The sequence below is a fragment of the Salvelinus alpinus genome, chromosome 16 (genome assembly GCF_045679555.1).
Source record: "Salvelinus alpinus chromosome 16, SLU_Salpinus.1, whole genome shotgun sequence".
Lineage (NCBI taxonomy): Eukaryota > Metazoa > Chordata > Actinopteri > Salmoniformes > Salmonidae > Salvelinus > Salvelinus alpinus.
Window position 1 is genome coordinate 26,549,594 of NC_092101.1, and position 16,772 is coordinate 26,566,365.

General features: G+C 44.6%; 2 protein-coding genes across 4 annotated transcripts; both read right to left on the reverse strand.

Annotated features, from left to right (window-relative positions):
- Positions 1 to 3,113: 3,113 nt before the first annotated feature.
- On the reverse strand, positions 3,114 to 8,973 carry LOC139541237 (putative nuclease HARBI1). 3 transcript variants are annotated; one of them, XM_071345656.1, is made up of 9 exons: positions 6,291 to 8,973; positions 6,027 to 6,203; positions 5,706 to 5,936; positions 5,142 to 5,618; positions 5,027 to 5,062; positions 4,374 to 4,928; positions 4,189 to 4,304; positions 3,981 to 4,092; positions 3,114 to 3,886 (listed from the first exon to the last, which is right to left on the reverse strand). In XM_071345656.1, the coding sequence occupies exons 6-9, from the start codon at positions 4,843 to 4,845 to the stop codon at positions 3,516 to 3,518; spliced, it is 1,071 nt and encodes a 356-aa protein (XP_071201757.1). In that variant the 5' UTR covers positions 4,846 to 4,928; positions 5,027 to 5,062; positions 5,142 to 5,618; positions 5,706 to 5,936; positions 6,027 to 6,203; positions 6,291 to 8,973; the 3' UTR covers positions 3,114 to 3,515. The 3 variants fall into 3 exon arrangements, with proteins under 3 accessions (XP_071201757.1, XP_071201756.1, XP_071201755.1); XM_071345655.1 differs by having other exon boundaries at positions 5,142 to 5,315; positions 5,577 to 5,618; positions 6,027 to 8,973; XM_071345654.1 differs by having other exon boundaries at positions 6,027 to 8,973.
- faslg (Fas ligand (TNF superfamily, member 6)) lies at positions 8,969 to 12,601 on the reverse strand. The gene is made up of 3 exons (XM_071345660.1): positions 11,999 to 12,601; positions 10,707 to 10,815; positions 8,969 to 10,514 (listed from the first exon to the last, which is right to left on the reverse strand). Exons 1-3 carry the CDS (start codon positions 12,278 to 12,280, stop codon positions 10,099 to 10,101), a joined length of 807 nt encoding a protein of 268 aa, XP_071201761.1. The 5' UTR covers positions 12,281 to 12,601; the 3' UTR covers positions 8,969 to 10,098.
- Between the last annotated feature and the right edge of the window lie 4,171 nt (positions 12,602 to 16,772).

Sequence of the window (16,772 nt, forward strand, 5' to 3'; positions counted from 1 at the left end):
CAGGGCTTTGTGATGGCCACTCCAATACCTTGATTTTGTTGTCCTTAAGCCATTTTGCCACAACTTTGGAAATATGCTTGGGGTCATTGTCCATTTGGAGACCCATTTGCGACCAAGCTTTAACTTCCTGACTGATGTCTTGAGATGTTGCTTCAATATATCCACATAATTGTCCTTCCTCATGATGCCATCTATTTTGTGAAGTGCACCAGTCCCTCTTGCAGCAAAGCACCCCCACAACATGATGCTGCCACCCCCGTACTTTACGGTTGGGATGGTGTTCTTCGGCTTGCAAGCCTCCCCCTTTATCCTCCAAACATAACGATGCTCATTATGGCCAAACAGTTATATTTTTGTTTCATCAGACCAGAGGACATTTCTCCAAAAAGTACGATCTTTGTCCCCATGTGCAGTTGCAGACCGTAATCTGGCTTTTATATGGCGGTTTTGGAGCAGTGGCTTCTTCCTTGCTGAGCGTCCTTTCAGGTTATGTTGATATAGGACTCGTTTTACTGTGGATATAGATACTTTTGTACCTTTTTCCTCCAGCATCTTCACAAGGTCCTTTGCTGTTGTTCTGGGATTGAATTGCACTTTTCACACCAAAGTACGTTCATCTCTATGAGACAGAACTCGTCTCCTTCCTGAGCGGTATGACGGCTGCGTGGTCCCATGGTGTTTATACTTGAATGCTATTGTTTGTACAGATGAGCGTGGTACCTTCAGGCGTTTGGAAATTGCTCTAAAGGATGAACCAGAGTTGTGGAGGTCTACAATTTTTTTTCTGAGGTCTTAGCTGATTTCTTTTGATTTTCCCATGAGTTTGAAGGTAGGCCTTGAAATACATCCACAGGTACACCTCCAATTGACTCAAATTATGTAAATTAGCCCATCAGAAGCTTCTAAAGCCATGACATAATTTTCTGGAATTTTCCAAGCTGTTTAAAGGCACAGTCAACTTAGTGTATGTAAACTTCTGACCCACTGGAATTGTGATACAGTGAATTATAAGTGAAATAATCTATTTGTAAATAATTGGTGGGGAAATTACTTGTGCCATGCACAAAATAGATGTCTTAACCGACTTGCCAAAACTATAGTTTGTTAATTAACAAGATATTTGTGGAGTGGTTGAAAAACGAGTTTTATAATGACTCCAACCTAAGTGTATGCAAACTTCCAACTTCAACTGTATGTATTTAATCCGGTTTCAGATCCTGCAAAAATGTGCAGACTCACGGATACGGAGCGCTGAGGTATAACAATAACTGGAGACTGGGTCCAAGGTAATCTACTGAGGTTTCCATACTCCGATACATATATCCGGGTTGCTTCCAGTATGGTTAGCTGCAGCCCAATATGGCAACCGGAGTATGGGCAAGTGGGTGTGTTGAAAAGTATGGGTGTATGGAAATCGAATCAGTTAATTGGGCATATTTGTTGCCACTCAAGAATGTTTGGCGTGTCTGATTGGACTGCATGATGAGATAAGCCAGCGACCAGTGCACAGGTGCTTCCTACTGGGTATCACGGTCGTGTTGCCGGTGGTAGCTAACTTGGCCATTTTTTTCTCCCACATTATTATTTTTTCAAGTTGGACAGCAGCCTACACAAGAAATAACTTATATTGATATCCATCTAGATGTCACCTTGATACATAGGCTACAGTCTAGTTGTCACGTTCTGACCTTAGTTCCTTTTTTATGTCTTTATTTTAGTTGGTCAGGGCGTGAGTTGGGGTGGGCATTCTATGTTGTTTTTCTATGTTTTGTTCTGTTGTTATATTTCTATGTGTTTGGCCTAGTATGGTTCTCAATCAGAGGCAGGTGTCAGTCGTTGTCTCTGATTGGGAGCCATATTTAGGTAGCCTGTTTCCTATTGTGTTTTGTGGGCGGTTGTTTCCTGTTTCAGTGTTTGCACCATACGGGACTGTTTCGATTGTTTGTTTGTGTTTTGTTATTTTTGTTCTGTGTTCATTTTGATTTATTAAAAATCTATTATGGACACTTACCACGCTGCACATTGGTCCGATCCTTGCTACTCCTCCTCAGACGAAGAGGAAATACATTACACTAGTCTACAACTCAATGGGAAGGGCATAAAAAAAACAGGACACAGTGCCGTTCGCATCTGCATGACAAGCACTACTGTCCAGCAACAGAGTGGGAAGTAGCTACCCGGTAGCCAATATCAGGGTGACTGTCACACTAAACAACAGTACACCCATCGTCAATACTTTAATCAAAATCAATCGTCAGTTTACAACTGAAAATGTACAATTATTTGTGTAAAACTAACAGTGAAATACAACTCAGACTCATTCTCTGGTTTAAAAACAAAAGTCAAAACTCTTGCGGTATGGTAACTCAATGTACAGCAGTCACCTGGGGCCTGTTGCACAAAACTAGGATAAGGGATTAAGCCAGGATATCTTGGTGATCCTGGCTCAATTGATCCGTAATCCGGTTGCACTAAAGATGGATAGGGGGCAGGAGGATATGTTATGGTATAAATTACCATGGAGATTTATTCTGTGGAGCTAGCCTGCTCCAGACCAGGCTAAATTCCAGGATCTATTTAATCTCATCCCTAATGTCAGTCAGCAGTCACCACAAATGGAAACCAATAGTTATTTCACTGCTCACTATACATTGTTATCACATATAACTAGACCCACTGTTATTATTTAAACGTTTGTGATCATTAATTTCAATGATTTTGGATAAAAAAAGATTTTTAGATGATGTTGCTATCATTAGATAATTTACAGTTTCCCATAGACTATAAGGCTATATATAAAATGATAGAATATTAGGGCCACAGAGGGGAAAAAAACACAAGTCATAATATTGTAACCAGTTGTTTTAAAGGAGGACAGTTGTTAAAATGACAGATGTGGGGCATTTCGTGAAATTGTACTTCAGTATGGTTTCATAAACAAAGACATGCTGATGTGCCAGAATATTAAGTATCACATTGTCATAAGTATCAAAACTGTAAAAACAATATGTAGCTTTTCTGCAGAAAGAACCAGCCTCATAAATTTATGACTTTATCCTTTTTCTTCAGTGTGGCCCTAGTACTCTGTCATATAAACAAATACACATTCCATATGAATATAAAAACACAATGTGTAACATTATGTTCCTTTATTGAATAAGGACAAAACAAAGCAGGTAAACCATCAGCTCCTTTCGAAACTGAAGTCACAGTGACTCTACAAGATGGAAAGCACAGAATCCAAGCATATTATACAAAATGATACATACACATTCAAAGGTCTGTATATAACACACCCTGCATGTCTGCACACTAAAATAAATGCAGGACAAATCCATACACATCAACTGAACAGACAAATGAATGGATGCAGTAGCCTCCCTGCAGCCTTGTATTACACACAGTATACCGCACAAACATCATAAGAGGCCAAATTCGTCAAAAAACGAACCCAAAAAAACCCAAATTCCTCTGCCACCGCAGGACATATTTAACCAAAATTGAAAGCACACATACTAACTAAAATAATTCAACACATATTGGTCCCTCAGCAGCCGACCACTGTCGTCATCAGGGAAGATTGCCGGATTGTCCCAGTCCATGGCTGGTGGCACTCTGGGGGCCCTCTCCTTCCTCAGGCAGGCCACATTGTGGAGGACAGCACAAGCCACAGTAATATCACATGCCCTAACAGGGCTGACCCTTAATTTGTGAAGGCAGTGAAAGCGTGCCTTCAGGAGGCCAAAGGTCATTTCAACTCTGGCCCTGGTCCTGGCATGGGCATGGTTGTAGGCCTGCTGTGCTTCCTGGGGGTCTGTGAAAGGTGTCAGGAGAAAAGGCTGGCAGCCATACCCCCTGTCTCCCAGCAACACACCAGAGAATTCACCTGTCAACACAAAATCTCATCATTACTACCTCATAAACACAGTGATATTCTTGACACAGCCATGATGGTTATAAATAGGGGTTGTGTGGCTTACCTTGTGATAGGCACTGATAGATTTCAGAGGCCCGAAAGATTCTGGAGTCATGGACTGAGCCAGGCCATTTTGCCACAACATTGCTGATCACACAGTCAGCATTGCAGACCATCTGAAATCATAAGATGAGGAATATTACACCAATCAATGCACATCACTGGCAATGCAGAGTGTTCGTCAATGGACAATATCAAAAAGTTATGTTCACCTGAACATTAATGCTGTGAAAGGATTTCCTATTCACAAAATCGGCCTCATGGGCACCTGAGGGGGCTTTTATCCTTATGTGTGTGCAGTCCACTGCACCAATGACATTGGGGAAACCTGTCACACAAAGTAATGAGTATCCTACTATGTGTTAACAGTTGTCCTGTAATTTGTAGATCCTCTTACCTGCAATCCTATAGAACTCCTCTTTGATGTCACAGAGTCTTCTGTGGCCAGGGAAGGAGATGAAGACATCTGCTAATGCTTTGATAGCCAGACACACACTCCTTATTGTGCGGCAAATTGTGGCCTTGTTCAGCTGTTCTGCATCCCCCACTGAGTACAGGAAGGCTCCACTAGCAAAAAAGCGCAAGGCCACACAAACCATTTGCTCCACACTCAGTGCATGGCTCCGTGCAGTGCGGTGCTTAATCCTGGGACCCAGTAGTCTGCATAGATACCTGATGCCATCTGCAGAAAACCTGTATCTTTCATATAGATGGTCATCAGGGAAGGCCAGTGGGTCCAACCGGTCCCTGAAGACCCTTTCTCGCCTGAAGGCTCTCCTCAGCACAAGTGCTTCTTCATCCACCACATCTCGCACGAATGGGCATGCCATTGTCAGAGCAGAAAGGAACACACAATTTTGGGCCTTCATATAGGCTAGTGGCCACACCTGGTGCTGGGGGGGTGGGCAAAAGAGGGCGATGCCTTATAACGATGACTTGGTTGTACTGATTGCTGGGAAAATAAAAAAAAACTTAGAAAGATGCCACCGTCCTGTGTGCTCACAATAAGAGCTCATATGTCATGGCTCACTTGACTTTACGAGAATATACCTAATTTTTATTTTGAGCTGTGTCATCTTCTTGGAGCTGGGGGAGGAAAGAAAAATAATGATTAATACATTTGTGTTACAGTTAGCATACAGTGTACATTGAAGGCATATCTCACCTCCCTCTCAAGTTTTTTTATTTCAAGGTCCAGTTTCCTAATTGTCCTCTTTTTTATTTCGGACTCCAGTGCAAGATTTTCCATCTTTTTCTTCTTGTACTGAATGTCTATGTCTGCCAGTTCTATTTGGCGCCGGAGGTGGTTGCCATACAACTTTCTGATAGCTTGTGAGCTCTGTGAACACAATACAATTAGCGCAGCTGGAATTTGGCAGGATGTGGTGTCCTTTTATTAATACGCACTATTTACATTTTACATTTAAGTCATTTAGCAGACGCTCTTATCCAGAGCGACTTACAAATTGGTGCATTCACCTTATGACATCCAGTGGAACGGCCACTTTACAATAGTGCATCTAAATCTTTTAAGGGGGGGGGGGGTGAGAAGGATTACTTTATCCTATCCTAGGTATTCCTTAAAGAGGAACTATGGCACTATGTTGCCAGGCTGGTTTTCCCACTGTATAGCATCTGGGTCCTGTAAAAGAAATTAGATTTTTTGATTTTGATGAGGACTCCTCACCATTGTAGAGTAAATAGTACTTTCACAGTCTTAACATGATACCTCATGCCTTCTGGAATCCAGAGAGATGGTCTCCTCCTCATCATCGTCTCCATCATGTGCTGTTGCTGCTGCACTGGGGCCTTCACCCTATCACATTTAATCAGATTCATATTGAAGCTAGTAGACAAGACATGCCAGGCCTACAGTATGCCTTTGATGGAGTACTCAGTGGATCAGCATCGTCTGGTGCTTGTGCTGGTGGCTCTAACAGGAACACAGTGCTGCCAGACACTGCAAGGCAATAGGTAAACCAAAGTCAGACAGTCCAAATTGATTCAATATGAATGTGGTTGTATCCCATGTAGAGATGGAAGGACATACCTTGAATGAAGCGGGTGGCATCTTGGGAGGAACCTATGCTCGTCTCTTTCCCCCCAGGGATCCCCTCTAAGACGGGCCTGCCTTTATTTAGCTCCAAGGCCATGTCCTCTGCTGGGGTAAGGTCAGCCTTTGGTGACCCACCACCCGTGCCTTGTCTGTGGGTATTCTTTTTCACTGCTAAAACAGTACAGACAATGTGTGAGCAGGCACCTTCTGGGTACAATATATGCTTGTGCTTTGTTAAATATTAGTCAGGGACCATACCATTCTGCAGAATGTTCTTGTATTTGATTTTGACCTGCTGCCATGTCCGTTTTGGCCCGTTCATGTTTAATCTACACACACACACACACACACACACACACACACATTTAATGGAGTCACACTGCAAAACATTACTTGGTATTTTTGTCTTGTTTTCAGTAAAAATATCAAAAAATGTATCATAGCTTTATACAGTGTGATGGAGTTACTTTACACAATTTCACTCATATCTGCAGTGCATTTCAATTAAAAATTTAACCGTTTCATAATTACAGTACAACTGCATTTTTGGAGATGTGAATTAAATATTTGAATTGTAATTGTGATGTTTCAGCGGAGCGGTGAGTGTGTAATTGTGCACTACTTACGCATTCAGGCGGTCTGCAATACTTTGCCACGCTTTTTCTCTTTGCTTTATCACTGTGGCGGTGTTGCCTTTCTTCTTAATTATATCTTTTACCTCCTCGTATGCCTCCATGAGGATTTGTGCTTCCGACGGGGAAAAGTACGCGGCTCTAGTTGCCATGGTAAATCAGTTAATCTGTGATCTGTGGCGGGGTCTATTTGAGTGAGCCGTGAGCGCGCACCTATCCAGGATTGGTTTCACCTGGCTTAATGAATCCGTGTCTGCTCATCCTGGCTTGGTCTTTGTGCAACCAATTAAGCCTGGACGCACATGTTTTGGCTTCATTGAGCTCAGCTGAGTCATTTATCCCGGATGTCTTAATTCTACTTTTGTGCAACAGGCCCCTGGTAATGGAAGAAAAACAACACAGCTCAATCTGAACAGTCTAACCAATAACAAAGTGCTTTTGACACACCCACTCCTTTCCACACGCCCACTACTTTCCTTTCGACAAACCCACTCCTGTCCACACACCCACTACTTTCCTTTCGACACACCCACTCCTTTCTACATGGGCTAAACACCCTTTTCTCATCTGGACTGACCACCGCAACCTGGAGTACATCGGGGCAGCGAGGAGACTGAATCCTTGTTTTTATTTATTTTTTATTTCACCTTTATTTAACCAGGTAGGCTAGTTGAGAACAAGTTCTCATTTGCAACTGCGACCTGGCCAAGATAAAGCAGGCCCACCTTGTCAGGCAAGGTGGGCCATGTTTTTTTTAACCCGTTTTGTGTTCACCCTGTCCTACAGACCAGGTTCCCAAAATGTGAAGGCAGACGCACTGTCCCGGCTGTATGACAGAGGAGCGGCCCATGGATCAGATTCCCATACTCCCGGCCTCCTGCCTGGTAGCGCCGGTCGTGTGGGAGCTGGACACGGACATTGAGCAGGCGTTACGTACAGACCCCGCTCCCCCCCAGTGTCCCGTCGGGCGTCTGTACATTCCGTCTGCTGTCCGTGACCAGCTGATCTATTGGGCCCACACCTCACCCTCCTCTGGGGATCGGTCGGACGGTGCACTGTCTGAGTGGGAAATACTGGTGGCCCACCTTGGCAAAGGACGTGAGGGTTTACAGTATGTTTCCTCCTGCTCGGTTTGCGCCCAGTGTAAGGCTCCTAGACACCTGCCCAGAGGGAAGCTACATCCCTTACCTGTTCCACAACGGCCATGGTCACACCTGTCGGTGGATTTTCTGACCGATCTTCCTCCCTCACAGGGAAACACCACGATCCTGGTCGTTGTGGATCGTTTCTCTAAGTCCTGTCGTCTCCTCCCTCTGCCCAGTCTCCCTACGGCCCTACAGACTCCGGAGGCCTTGTTTACACACGTCTTCCGGCACTACGCGGTGCCTGAGGATATAGTGTCTGACCGAGGTCCCCAGTTCACCTTGAGAGTCTGGAGGGCGTTCATGGAACGTCTGGGTTTTCACCCCGAGAGTAATGGTCAGGTGGAGAGAGTGAACCAGGATGTGGGTAGGTTTCTGCGGTCATATTGCCAGGAACGGCCGGGGGAGTGGGTGGCGTTCGTGCCCTGGGCAGAGATGGCGCAGAACTCGCTCCGCCACTCCTCCACCAACCTCTTCCCTTTCCAGTGCGTACTGGGGTACCAGCCGGTTCTGACGCCGTGGCATCAGAGTCAGACCGAGGCTCCTGCGGTGGATGACTGGTTCAGGTGCGCGGAGGAGACATGGGAAGCCGCCCATGTTCACCTCCAGCGGGCAGCGTCGCGCCAAAAAACCGGACCGTCACCGCAGTGAGGCCCCGGTGTTCACACCGGGGGACCGGGTCTGGCTCTCGACCCGAAATCTGCCCCTCCGCCTGCCCTGCCGGAAGCTGGGTCCGCAGTTTGTGGGGCCATTTAAAGTCCTGAGGAGAGTGAACGAGGTGTGTTACAGGTTACAACTTCCCCCCGATTACCGAATTAACCCTTCGTTCCATGTGTCTCTCCTCAGGCTGGTGGTGGTTGGTCCGCTCCAGGAGTCTGAGGTACGGGAGGTTCCTCCACCCCCTCTGAACATCGAGGGGGCCCTGGCGTACTTCGTTCGGTCCATCCTGGATTTGAGGCGTCGGGTGAGGGGCCTTCAATACCTCGTGGAGTGGGAGGGGTACGGTCCGGAGGAGAGGTGCTGGGTTCTGGTGGAGGACGTGTTGGACACTTCAATGTTGCTGGAGTTCCACCGTCTCCGGCCGGATCGCCCTGCGCCTCGCCCTCTGGGTCGTCCTTGAGGCCTGTGTCGGTGCGCTGCTGGAGCCGCGCGTCAAGGGGGGGGGGGGGGGGGTACTGTCACGACTTCCGGTCGACGTCACCGGCCTTCTAGCCATCGCCGCTCCACTTTTCATTGTTCCATGTGTTTTGTCTTGTTTCCCCTCACACCTGGTTTACATTCCCTAATCACACTACATATATATTCCCTCTGTTCCCCCCATGTCTTTGTGTGGAATTGTTTTTGTTACGTGTTTTGTATGACGCGCCAGGCTGTTTTTTCTCCAGGTACCATGTTCAACCCGTAGTGTGTTTAATTGTTAAACATTTTGCATCTTGGTGACTTTGTTGCGCTTTTCACTTTTGCCTTTGGCTGGAGGTTTGTTTGACGCAGTTACGTCCGTCTGTTGTTTGCTTCTGCCAAATAAAGTGTGCGCCTGATCACAACTCTCTGCTCTCCTGCACCTGACTTCTACACCAGTAGCGCACAACCTGACAATTACAAGGGAAAGTCTGCTTGCGTTTGTGGGTAAAATGACTTTAGTGTAAAGTAAGCATTTCATTTCATGTCATTCAGGGCCAGACTCCAAGGTGCTCAGCGATAGAAACACAATTCCCCACAGTTCTGTATAATCACTGTAAATCAGTCAGCCCTTTTCATATCTCAACCCCACCCTAACCTTAGTTTCATGTCCACACCGGCTCAACCATAAACTTGGAGGTCTGCAAACTGTGATGAAATATTTAGGCTGTCATTGTAATAAGAATTTGTTCTTAACTGACTTGCCTAGTTAAATAAAGGTTACATAAAAAAAAAATGTTAATGAAGCGATGGAGTGACAGATTGAGAGAACAAAATGTAAGGGACATAGCAAAAAACACAAACCAAAAACACAATAAAAGAACACGAATCATCCTCCTGTTATACAATCACATCTGACAAAAATCTGTCTGAATTAAAAAAAAAAAATGTAATACCTTTATTAGAATATAAAAAATTGGATCCCTGTTGACGTATATAAAATCCCAAACATGGACATTTTTGTGTTCTAATGAACATACATTCAGACCTGCAGCTGGAATCAGTGTCAGATCTTTATCATAATAAATACAACTTTTTTTCTCCAGCATTTTAGTGTTTAGGTTCTCTGAGTGAAATATCAGTTGAAACCAACTCCAGATTTCATCCTTTTTGCTAGATCTTGTGGAGTCCAAAGAGGTTGGCATGATGAGTGTGGCTGAGCATGGCTGGGTGGGAGACGTTCACATAGACCCAGTCCTGCTTCTCCAGCTGCAATGTGGAGCCCAGGTAACTCCCAGAGGTCCAGACACGCCCATTAGAGCCTGAGCTGCAGTAGCCCTCCCTGTGCGACTCTATCAAGGTGAGAGGCTTGGAGCTCCAGGGCCTCCTCACAAACACAGAGTGAACCAAGGCATCTGTAGGGGTGCAGTGATTGGCCTCAAACTGCACCCGGGAGTAGATGTGGTAGAGCCCAGTCTCGTTGACCTGCAGACCACCATCCCGATAGACCACGCCTCCCTCTGTGAAGGCCCGCCCTGCCTTGGGCTCCCAACGCAAGGTATTCTGGGAAACATCCTTCTCGATACGGCCTGAAGGAGACAAAGGGAGACAGCAGGGAGAGTGGGGTTAGATATGAGACTTCACTGGATTTTACAGTCCCTACTCTACATCAGGGGTGCACACCTGATTCAGTTAATCATGATCCTGATTAGCAGCCGATTACTAGAATCAGGTGTTTGAGAAGGGCTGGAGCAATAGCCTGCACACCCCAGCTTACTTACCTATAACGTGTGCTGCAGGTCTGCTGGCCTTCTTCCCTGTGTCTGGATCAGACTCTGGAAGGTCACCCACTAGCTTCTCAGGCACACAACCTTGGCTCTCAATGTTAACCTGTGAAATAAGAAGAAAAAAGACATCAATGTCACATCACGTTAACATACACACAGGTTATTTTAAATTACATTTTGGGGTTAAGGGTTAAAGAGAAATGTTGCGCTAATGTGCGCTGAACATCAGCTCCTTTCTGAACGTGTTCTTTGATATGAGTCAAGGATATCCTGTAGCAGCGCTGGACTGGTGACCACAATTCTGAACAGATTCCGGTCTTTAAATGTCATTGCTACTTAATAGTCTGAGATGCAGAGGCAGCAATAAATCCTGCACGAAAGTCAAAGTCAAACCTTTTTTCATCTAGACTTTACCTCAGTCTGTTTGTACCACCTACCTCTCACCAGTCTCCCACTCAATTTCCAGTGGTCACAATCATCTATTTTTAGGTTCAGAGTTTTCAACAGTTGTTGCATGTTGTAATGCATTTTAGGGGGGTGAACAACTAGTCTGCCTTGTCTCAGACTAGCACTATATTCATACGGGGAAAAACAGAGACTATAGAGCTCGCCAGCTTGTAGTACTTGAAGCCAGAAGTGAATTATGTCCTTTCGTTCTGCTATTCCTATGGGGGAAATGAATGTAGCCCCTATTGGGGATATAAAAAATAGGGTTTGAGGTTAAATGCCAAAAATGAGATCTGAGGTTATCACAGTCTTAGGGGCTATTATGCATTTTGTTCTAGATGATATCAGTCAGTTAACATGACCTTTATGAATTATGAAGCCTTTTTTGTGCTCGTTTTGAGCACATAAATGCTTAAACTCAAAAAGTGACGTTAGCTGATGAAGATGATCAAATAACAAAACATAAGATCTCCTAAGCATGTGTTTACCACAGACTATTTTCAGCGTTTATCCAAAACCCCCATAGGAAAAATGTTGCCCAAAGAGCCATGGTGGAGTTAATGCCCACAAAAAGTTGCCATTACTATTGCTCTCTATATGCCTGTTTTCCTCATCAGTAAGTTAAGAGGTTCCCAACAACAAAACAATGAAATGCAACAAGATGCTAAATATGAACTGCCACAGATTCCTCCCTGCATCCATTTCATTGATATTTTTTGCAGAGGAGCAGTGCAGTGTCATTGCAAAGAGATGCTCTTATAATATCCTACAGAAAGAGCATTATGAGACAGAAGTGACGAGATACAAAGACCCTTTGATACAAATAGAAAACCCCTCACCTGTTGTATCCCATCCAGTTGAGTCTGTAGCCTGTGTATCTGGTAGGCTCCCAGCCCCAGAGCCCCAAACACCAGCAGCAGCAGAAACAGCAAAGCCACAACCAGGCTCCAGGAGCCAACCCCCCTGCAGCCCCTGGCCCTGCCCTGCTCCCTTACCCTCTCCTGGGCAGGAGGGAAGGACCAGCAAGGTACCAGGCCTGGAGGTTGGACCGACGGCTGTGGACCTCCACTGCGGTCCACTAGAAACACCTGGGGGTATATATAGCCCTGGGTACCGCTCATGGTGCAGTGTGTGAGAGGAGTGTGTGTCGCCTCTGTGTGCAGGAGGTGTGTGCTTCTATCTGAGCCTTGGTCTTAAAAAAAATATTATCAAGGCGACTGGAACCCACAGCTTCCACCCCCACGCTGGGTGGGTCTGTGACAAGCTCACACCACCTCGCACTCAGTCTCGCCATCCTCTCCTCTGTCAAAATGAAACTTAGACAGGTGACTGGTGCTGTTGCAGGGCAGGTAGATAATGACCTCAGAGTAGAGAAACTAATTTACACTTTTCGCACACACTTTCATACATCCATGTGCACATACGCTCACAGACTTAGAAAATGGAAGTTAAACACGCAGTGAGTTTGTTACAGTGTCATTAAACACTGAAAAAGTGTTTCTTTAATATGCTCTCCAAACCATTGCACACCTCTCCTTAGTGGGGTCTTTGCACAGTGCAACGCTACAGAGAGAGGAAGTGGGGTGTTTAGCTGACCTGCGCCCTTCTAACCACTTTGTTCATCTCACCGTGGGGCCAGACAAAGAGGACAACCTAGAAAGACTTCTTGAGAAAACCCATCACTTGTACTCACGGCCCCACAGAACTACATATGACCTATGAGGAAAGTTTGAGCTTTTGGGCAGAGTAGGGGGACTGCTGCACCTATATAAATAAAAATTAAAGTTAGAGAGGATTGTGCATGTATATTTTTATTTGTAAACAGTGATGCAGCAGAAAATGATCGTTTCAGAAGCACACACAGTGGGAAGTAGAAACTGCCACATGAAAAAGCTTACAGCTACTCAGCCTGCTTTCATCGGGAGTCTGCTGCACTTCGTAAGAACTGAGAACGGTATGGGGTGTTAGTGTGTATGGTGTTTGTGCGGTCTAACCATGCGAAGGAAGAAGTCATATCGACTCAGAACCCCCTAACGTTAACTAACCTGGGTTTACAGGAAAGTGACACTGACACACTTGCGCCTCCACTCTGCACTCAAAGAACGTTATCCAGCAGTGTCTATTGACCCTTAGCTCTGGACAGCCTTTTGGAGGCCCTTAGCAAGATATGGTTGGGGGTTAGAGAGAATGCAATTCTACACATTTTCTAATGACTTATGCCATGTTCATTTGATATTTGAGTGAGAATGACTAACAAAGTTTTTAAATCAAGTTTAGATGGCTGGCTAAACTAACTACCAATCTAAAAATGGTTAACTGACATGGCTAATTGAGTGACTGTCAGTGACTGACAGAAAAACTGCTGATGCACAACTAAGTTTCGAAAATGTACCTGGTGTATTCTACTATTCTTACTCAATAGTAAGTTGAGTGAGTTGTTAATATACACAGTGCACAAAACATTAAGAACACCTTCCTAATATTGAGTTGCACCCTTTTGCCCTCAGAACAGCATCAATTTGTCGGAGCATGGACTCTACAAGGTGTTGAAAGCGTTCCACAGAGATGCTGGCCCATGTTGACTCCAATGCTTCCCACAGTTGTGTCAAGTTGCCTGGTTGTCCTTTGTGTGATTGACCATTCTTTATATTTTGTACACACACACACAAACAACCAAAATATAAATGCAACATGCAGCAATTTCAAAGATCTTACTAAGTTACAGTTCATATAAGGAAATCAGTCAATTGAAATGAATTAATTAGGCAACAATCTACAGATTTTACATGACTGGGGATACAGATAGGCATCTGTTGGTCACATATAGGGGTGTGGATCAGAAAAACACTCAGTATCCCCTTCTGTCCCTGCGGAGGTTTCAATCAAACGGTTCTGACATTTTCTGCACAAAGCAACTTTACTGAAAATCTAAAGGGGGAAATGATTGATATAATTTGTAAGTCGCTCTGGATAAGAGCGTCTGCTAAATGACTTAAATGTAAATGTAATAATATACTATGTCAACATTTCGGAACATACAGTTGAAGTCGGAAGTTTACATACACCAGCTCTGTCAGGCTAAGGTGTAACTGAGTCAGGTTTGTAGGCCTCCTTGCTTGCACACGCTTTTTCAGTTCTGCCCACAAATTTTCTATAGGATTGAGGTCAGGGCTTTGTGGTGGCCACTCCAATACCTTGATTTTGTTGTCCTTAAGCCATTTTGCCACAACTTTGGAAGTATGCTTGGGGTCATTGTCTGTTTGGAAGATCTGCGACCAAGCTTTAACTTCCTGAATGATGTCTTGAGATGCTGCTTCAATATATCCACATAATTGGAACCCACAGCTTCCACCCCCACGCTGGGTGGGTCTGTGACAAGCTCACACCACCTCGCACTCAGTCTCGCCATCCTCTCCTCTGTCAAAATGAAACTTAGACAGGTGACTGGTGCTGTTGCAGGGCAGGTAGATAATGACCTCAGAGTAGAGAAACTAATTTACACTTTTCGCACACACTTTCATACATCCATGTGCACATACGCTCACAGACTTAGAAAATGGAAGTTAAACACGCAGTGAGTTTGTTACAGTGTCATTAAACACTGAAAAAGTGTTTCTTTAATATGCTCTCCAAACCATTGCACACCTCTCCTTAGTGGGGTCTTTGCACAGTGCAACGCTACAGAGAGAGGAAGTGGGGTGTTTAGCTGACCTGCGCCCTTCTAACCACTTTGTTCATCTCACCGTGGGGCCAGACAAAGAGGACAACCTAGAAAGACTTCTTGAGAAAACCCCTCACTTGTACTCACGGCCCCACAGAACTACATATGACCTATGAGGAAAGTTTGAGCTTTTGGGCAGAGTAGGGGGACTGCTGCACCTATATAAATAAAAATTAAAGTTAGAGAGGATTGTGCATGTATATTTTTATTTGTAAACAGTGATGCAGCAGAAAATGATCGTTTCAGAAGCACACACAGTGGGAAGTAGAAACTGCCACATGAAAAAGCTTACAGCTACTCAGCCTGCTTTCATCGGGAGTCTGCTGCACTTCGTAAGAACTGAGAACGGTATGGGGTGTTAGTGTGTATGGTGTTTGTGCGGTCTAACCATGCGAAGGAAGAAGTCATATCGACTCAGAACCCCCTAACGTTAACTAACCTGGGTTTACAGGAAAGTGACACTGACACACTTGCGCCTCCACTCTGCACTCAAAGAACGTTATCCAGCAGTGTCTATTGACCCTTAGCTCTGGACAGCCTTTTGGAGGCCCTTAGCAAGATATGGTTGGGGGTTAGAGAGAGAATGCAATTCTACACATTTTCTAATGACTTATGCCATGTTCATTTGATATTTGAGTGAGAATGACTAACAAAGTTTTTAAATCAAGTTTAGATGGCTGGCTAAACTAACTACCAATCTAAAAATGGTTAACTGACATGGCTAATTGAGTGACTGTCAGTGACTGACAGAAAAACTGCTGATGCACAACTAAGTTTCGAAAATGTACCTGGTGTATTCTACTATTCTTACTCAATAGTAAGTTGAGTGAGTTGTTAATATACACAGTGCACAAAACATTAAGAACACCTTCCTAATATTGAGTTGCACCCTTTTGCCCTCAGAACAGCATCAATTTGTCGGAGCATGGACTCTACAAGGTGTTGAAAGCGTTCCACAGAGATGCTGGCCCATGTTGACTCCAATGCTTCCCACAGTTGTGTCAAGTTGCCTGGTTGTCCTTTGTGTGATTGACCATTCTTTATATTTTGTACACACACACACAAACAACCAAAATATAAATGCAACATGCAGCAATTTCAAAGATCTTACTAAGTTACAGTTCATATAAGGAAATCAGTCAATTGAAATGAATTAATTAGGCAACAATCTACAGATTTTACATGACTGGGGATACAGATAGGCATCTGTTGGTCACATATAGGGGTGTGGATCAGAAAAACACTCAGTATCCCCTTCTGTCCCTGCGGAGGTTTCAATCAAACGGTTCTGACATTTTCTGCACAAAGCAACTTTACTGAAAATCTAAAGGGGGAAATGATTGATATAATTTGTAAGTCGCTCTGGATAAGAGCGTCTGCTAAATGACTTAAATGTAAATGTAATAATATACTATGTCAACATTTCGGAACATACAGTTGAAGTCGGAAGTTTACATACACCAGCTCTGTCAGGCTAAGGTGTAACTGAGTCAGGTTTGTAGGCCTCCTTGCTTGCACACGCTTTTTCAGTTCTGCCCACAAATTTTCTATAGGATTGAGGTCAGGGCTTTGTGGTGGCCACTCCAATACCTTGATTTTGTTGTCCTTAAGCCATTTTGCCACAACTTTGGAAGTATGCTTGGGGTCATTGTCTGTTTGGAAGATCTGCGACCAAGCTTTAACTTCCTGAATGATGTCTTGAGATGCTGCTTCAATATATCCACATAATTGTCCTTCCTCATGAAGCCATCTATTTTGTGAAGTGCACCAGTCCCTCCTGCAGCAAAGCACCCCCACAACATAATGCTGCCACCCCCGTGCTTCACGGTTGGGATGGTGTTCTTCGGCTTGCAAGCCTCCCCCTTTTTCCTCGAAACATAATGATGGTCATT

What these genes read in the sequence shown, in the direction of transcription:
- LOC139541237 (XM_071345656.1), bottom strand. Translation starts at nt 4,845, where the DNA reads ATGAAGGCCCAAAATTGTGTGTTCCTTTCTGCTCTGACAATGGCATGC. An exon ending in TTCACAGCATTAATGTTCAG is followed by an intron (nt 4,093 to 4,188) that starts GTGAACATAACT and finishes TTATGATTTCAG; the next exon opens with ATGGTCTGCAATGCTGACTG. An exon ending in CTATCAGTGCCTATCACAAG is followed by an intron (nt 3,887 to 3,980) that starts GTAAGCCACACA and finishes TTGTGTTGACAG; the next exon opens with GTGAATTCTCTGGTGTGTTG.
- faslg (XM_071345660.1), bottom strand. Translation starts at nt 12,280, where the DNA reads ATGAGCGGTACCCAGGGCTATATATACCCCCAGGTGTTTCTAGTGGAC. An exon ending in AACTGGATGGGATACAACAG is followed by an intron (nt 10,816 to 11,998) that starts GTGAGGGGTTTT and finishes CTTATTTCACAG; the next exon opens with GTTAACATTGAGAGCCAAGG. An exon ending in ACCTGCAGCACACGTTATAG is followed by an intron (nt 10,515 to 10,706) that starts GTAAGTAAGCTG and finishes TGTCTCCTTCAG; the next exon opens with GCCGTATCGAGAAGGATGTT.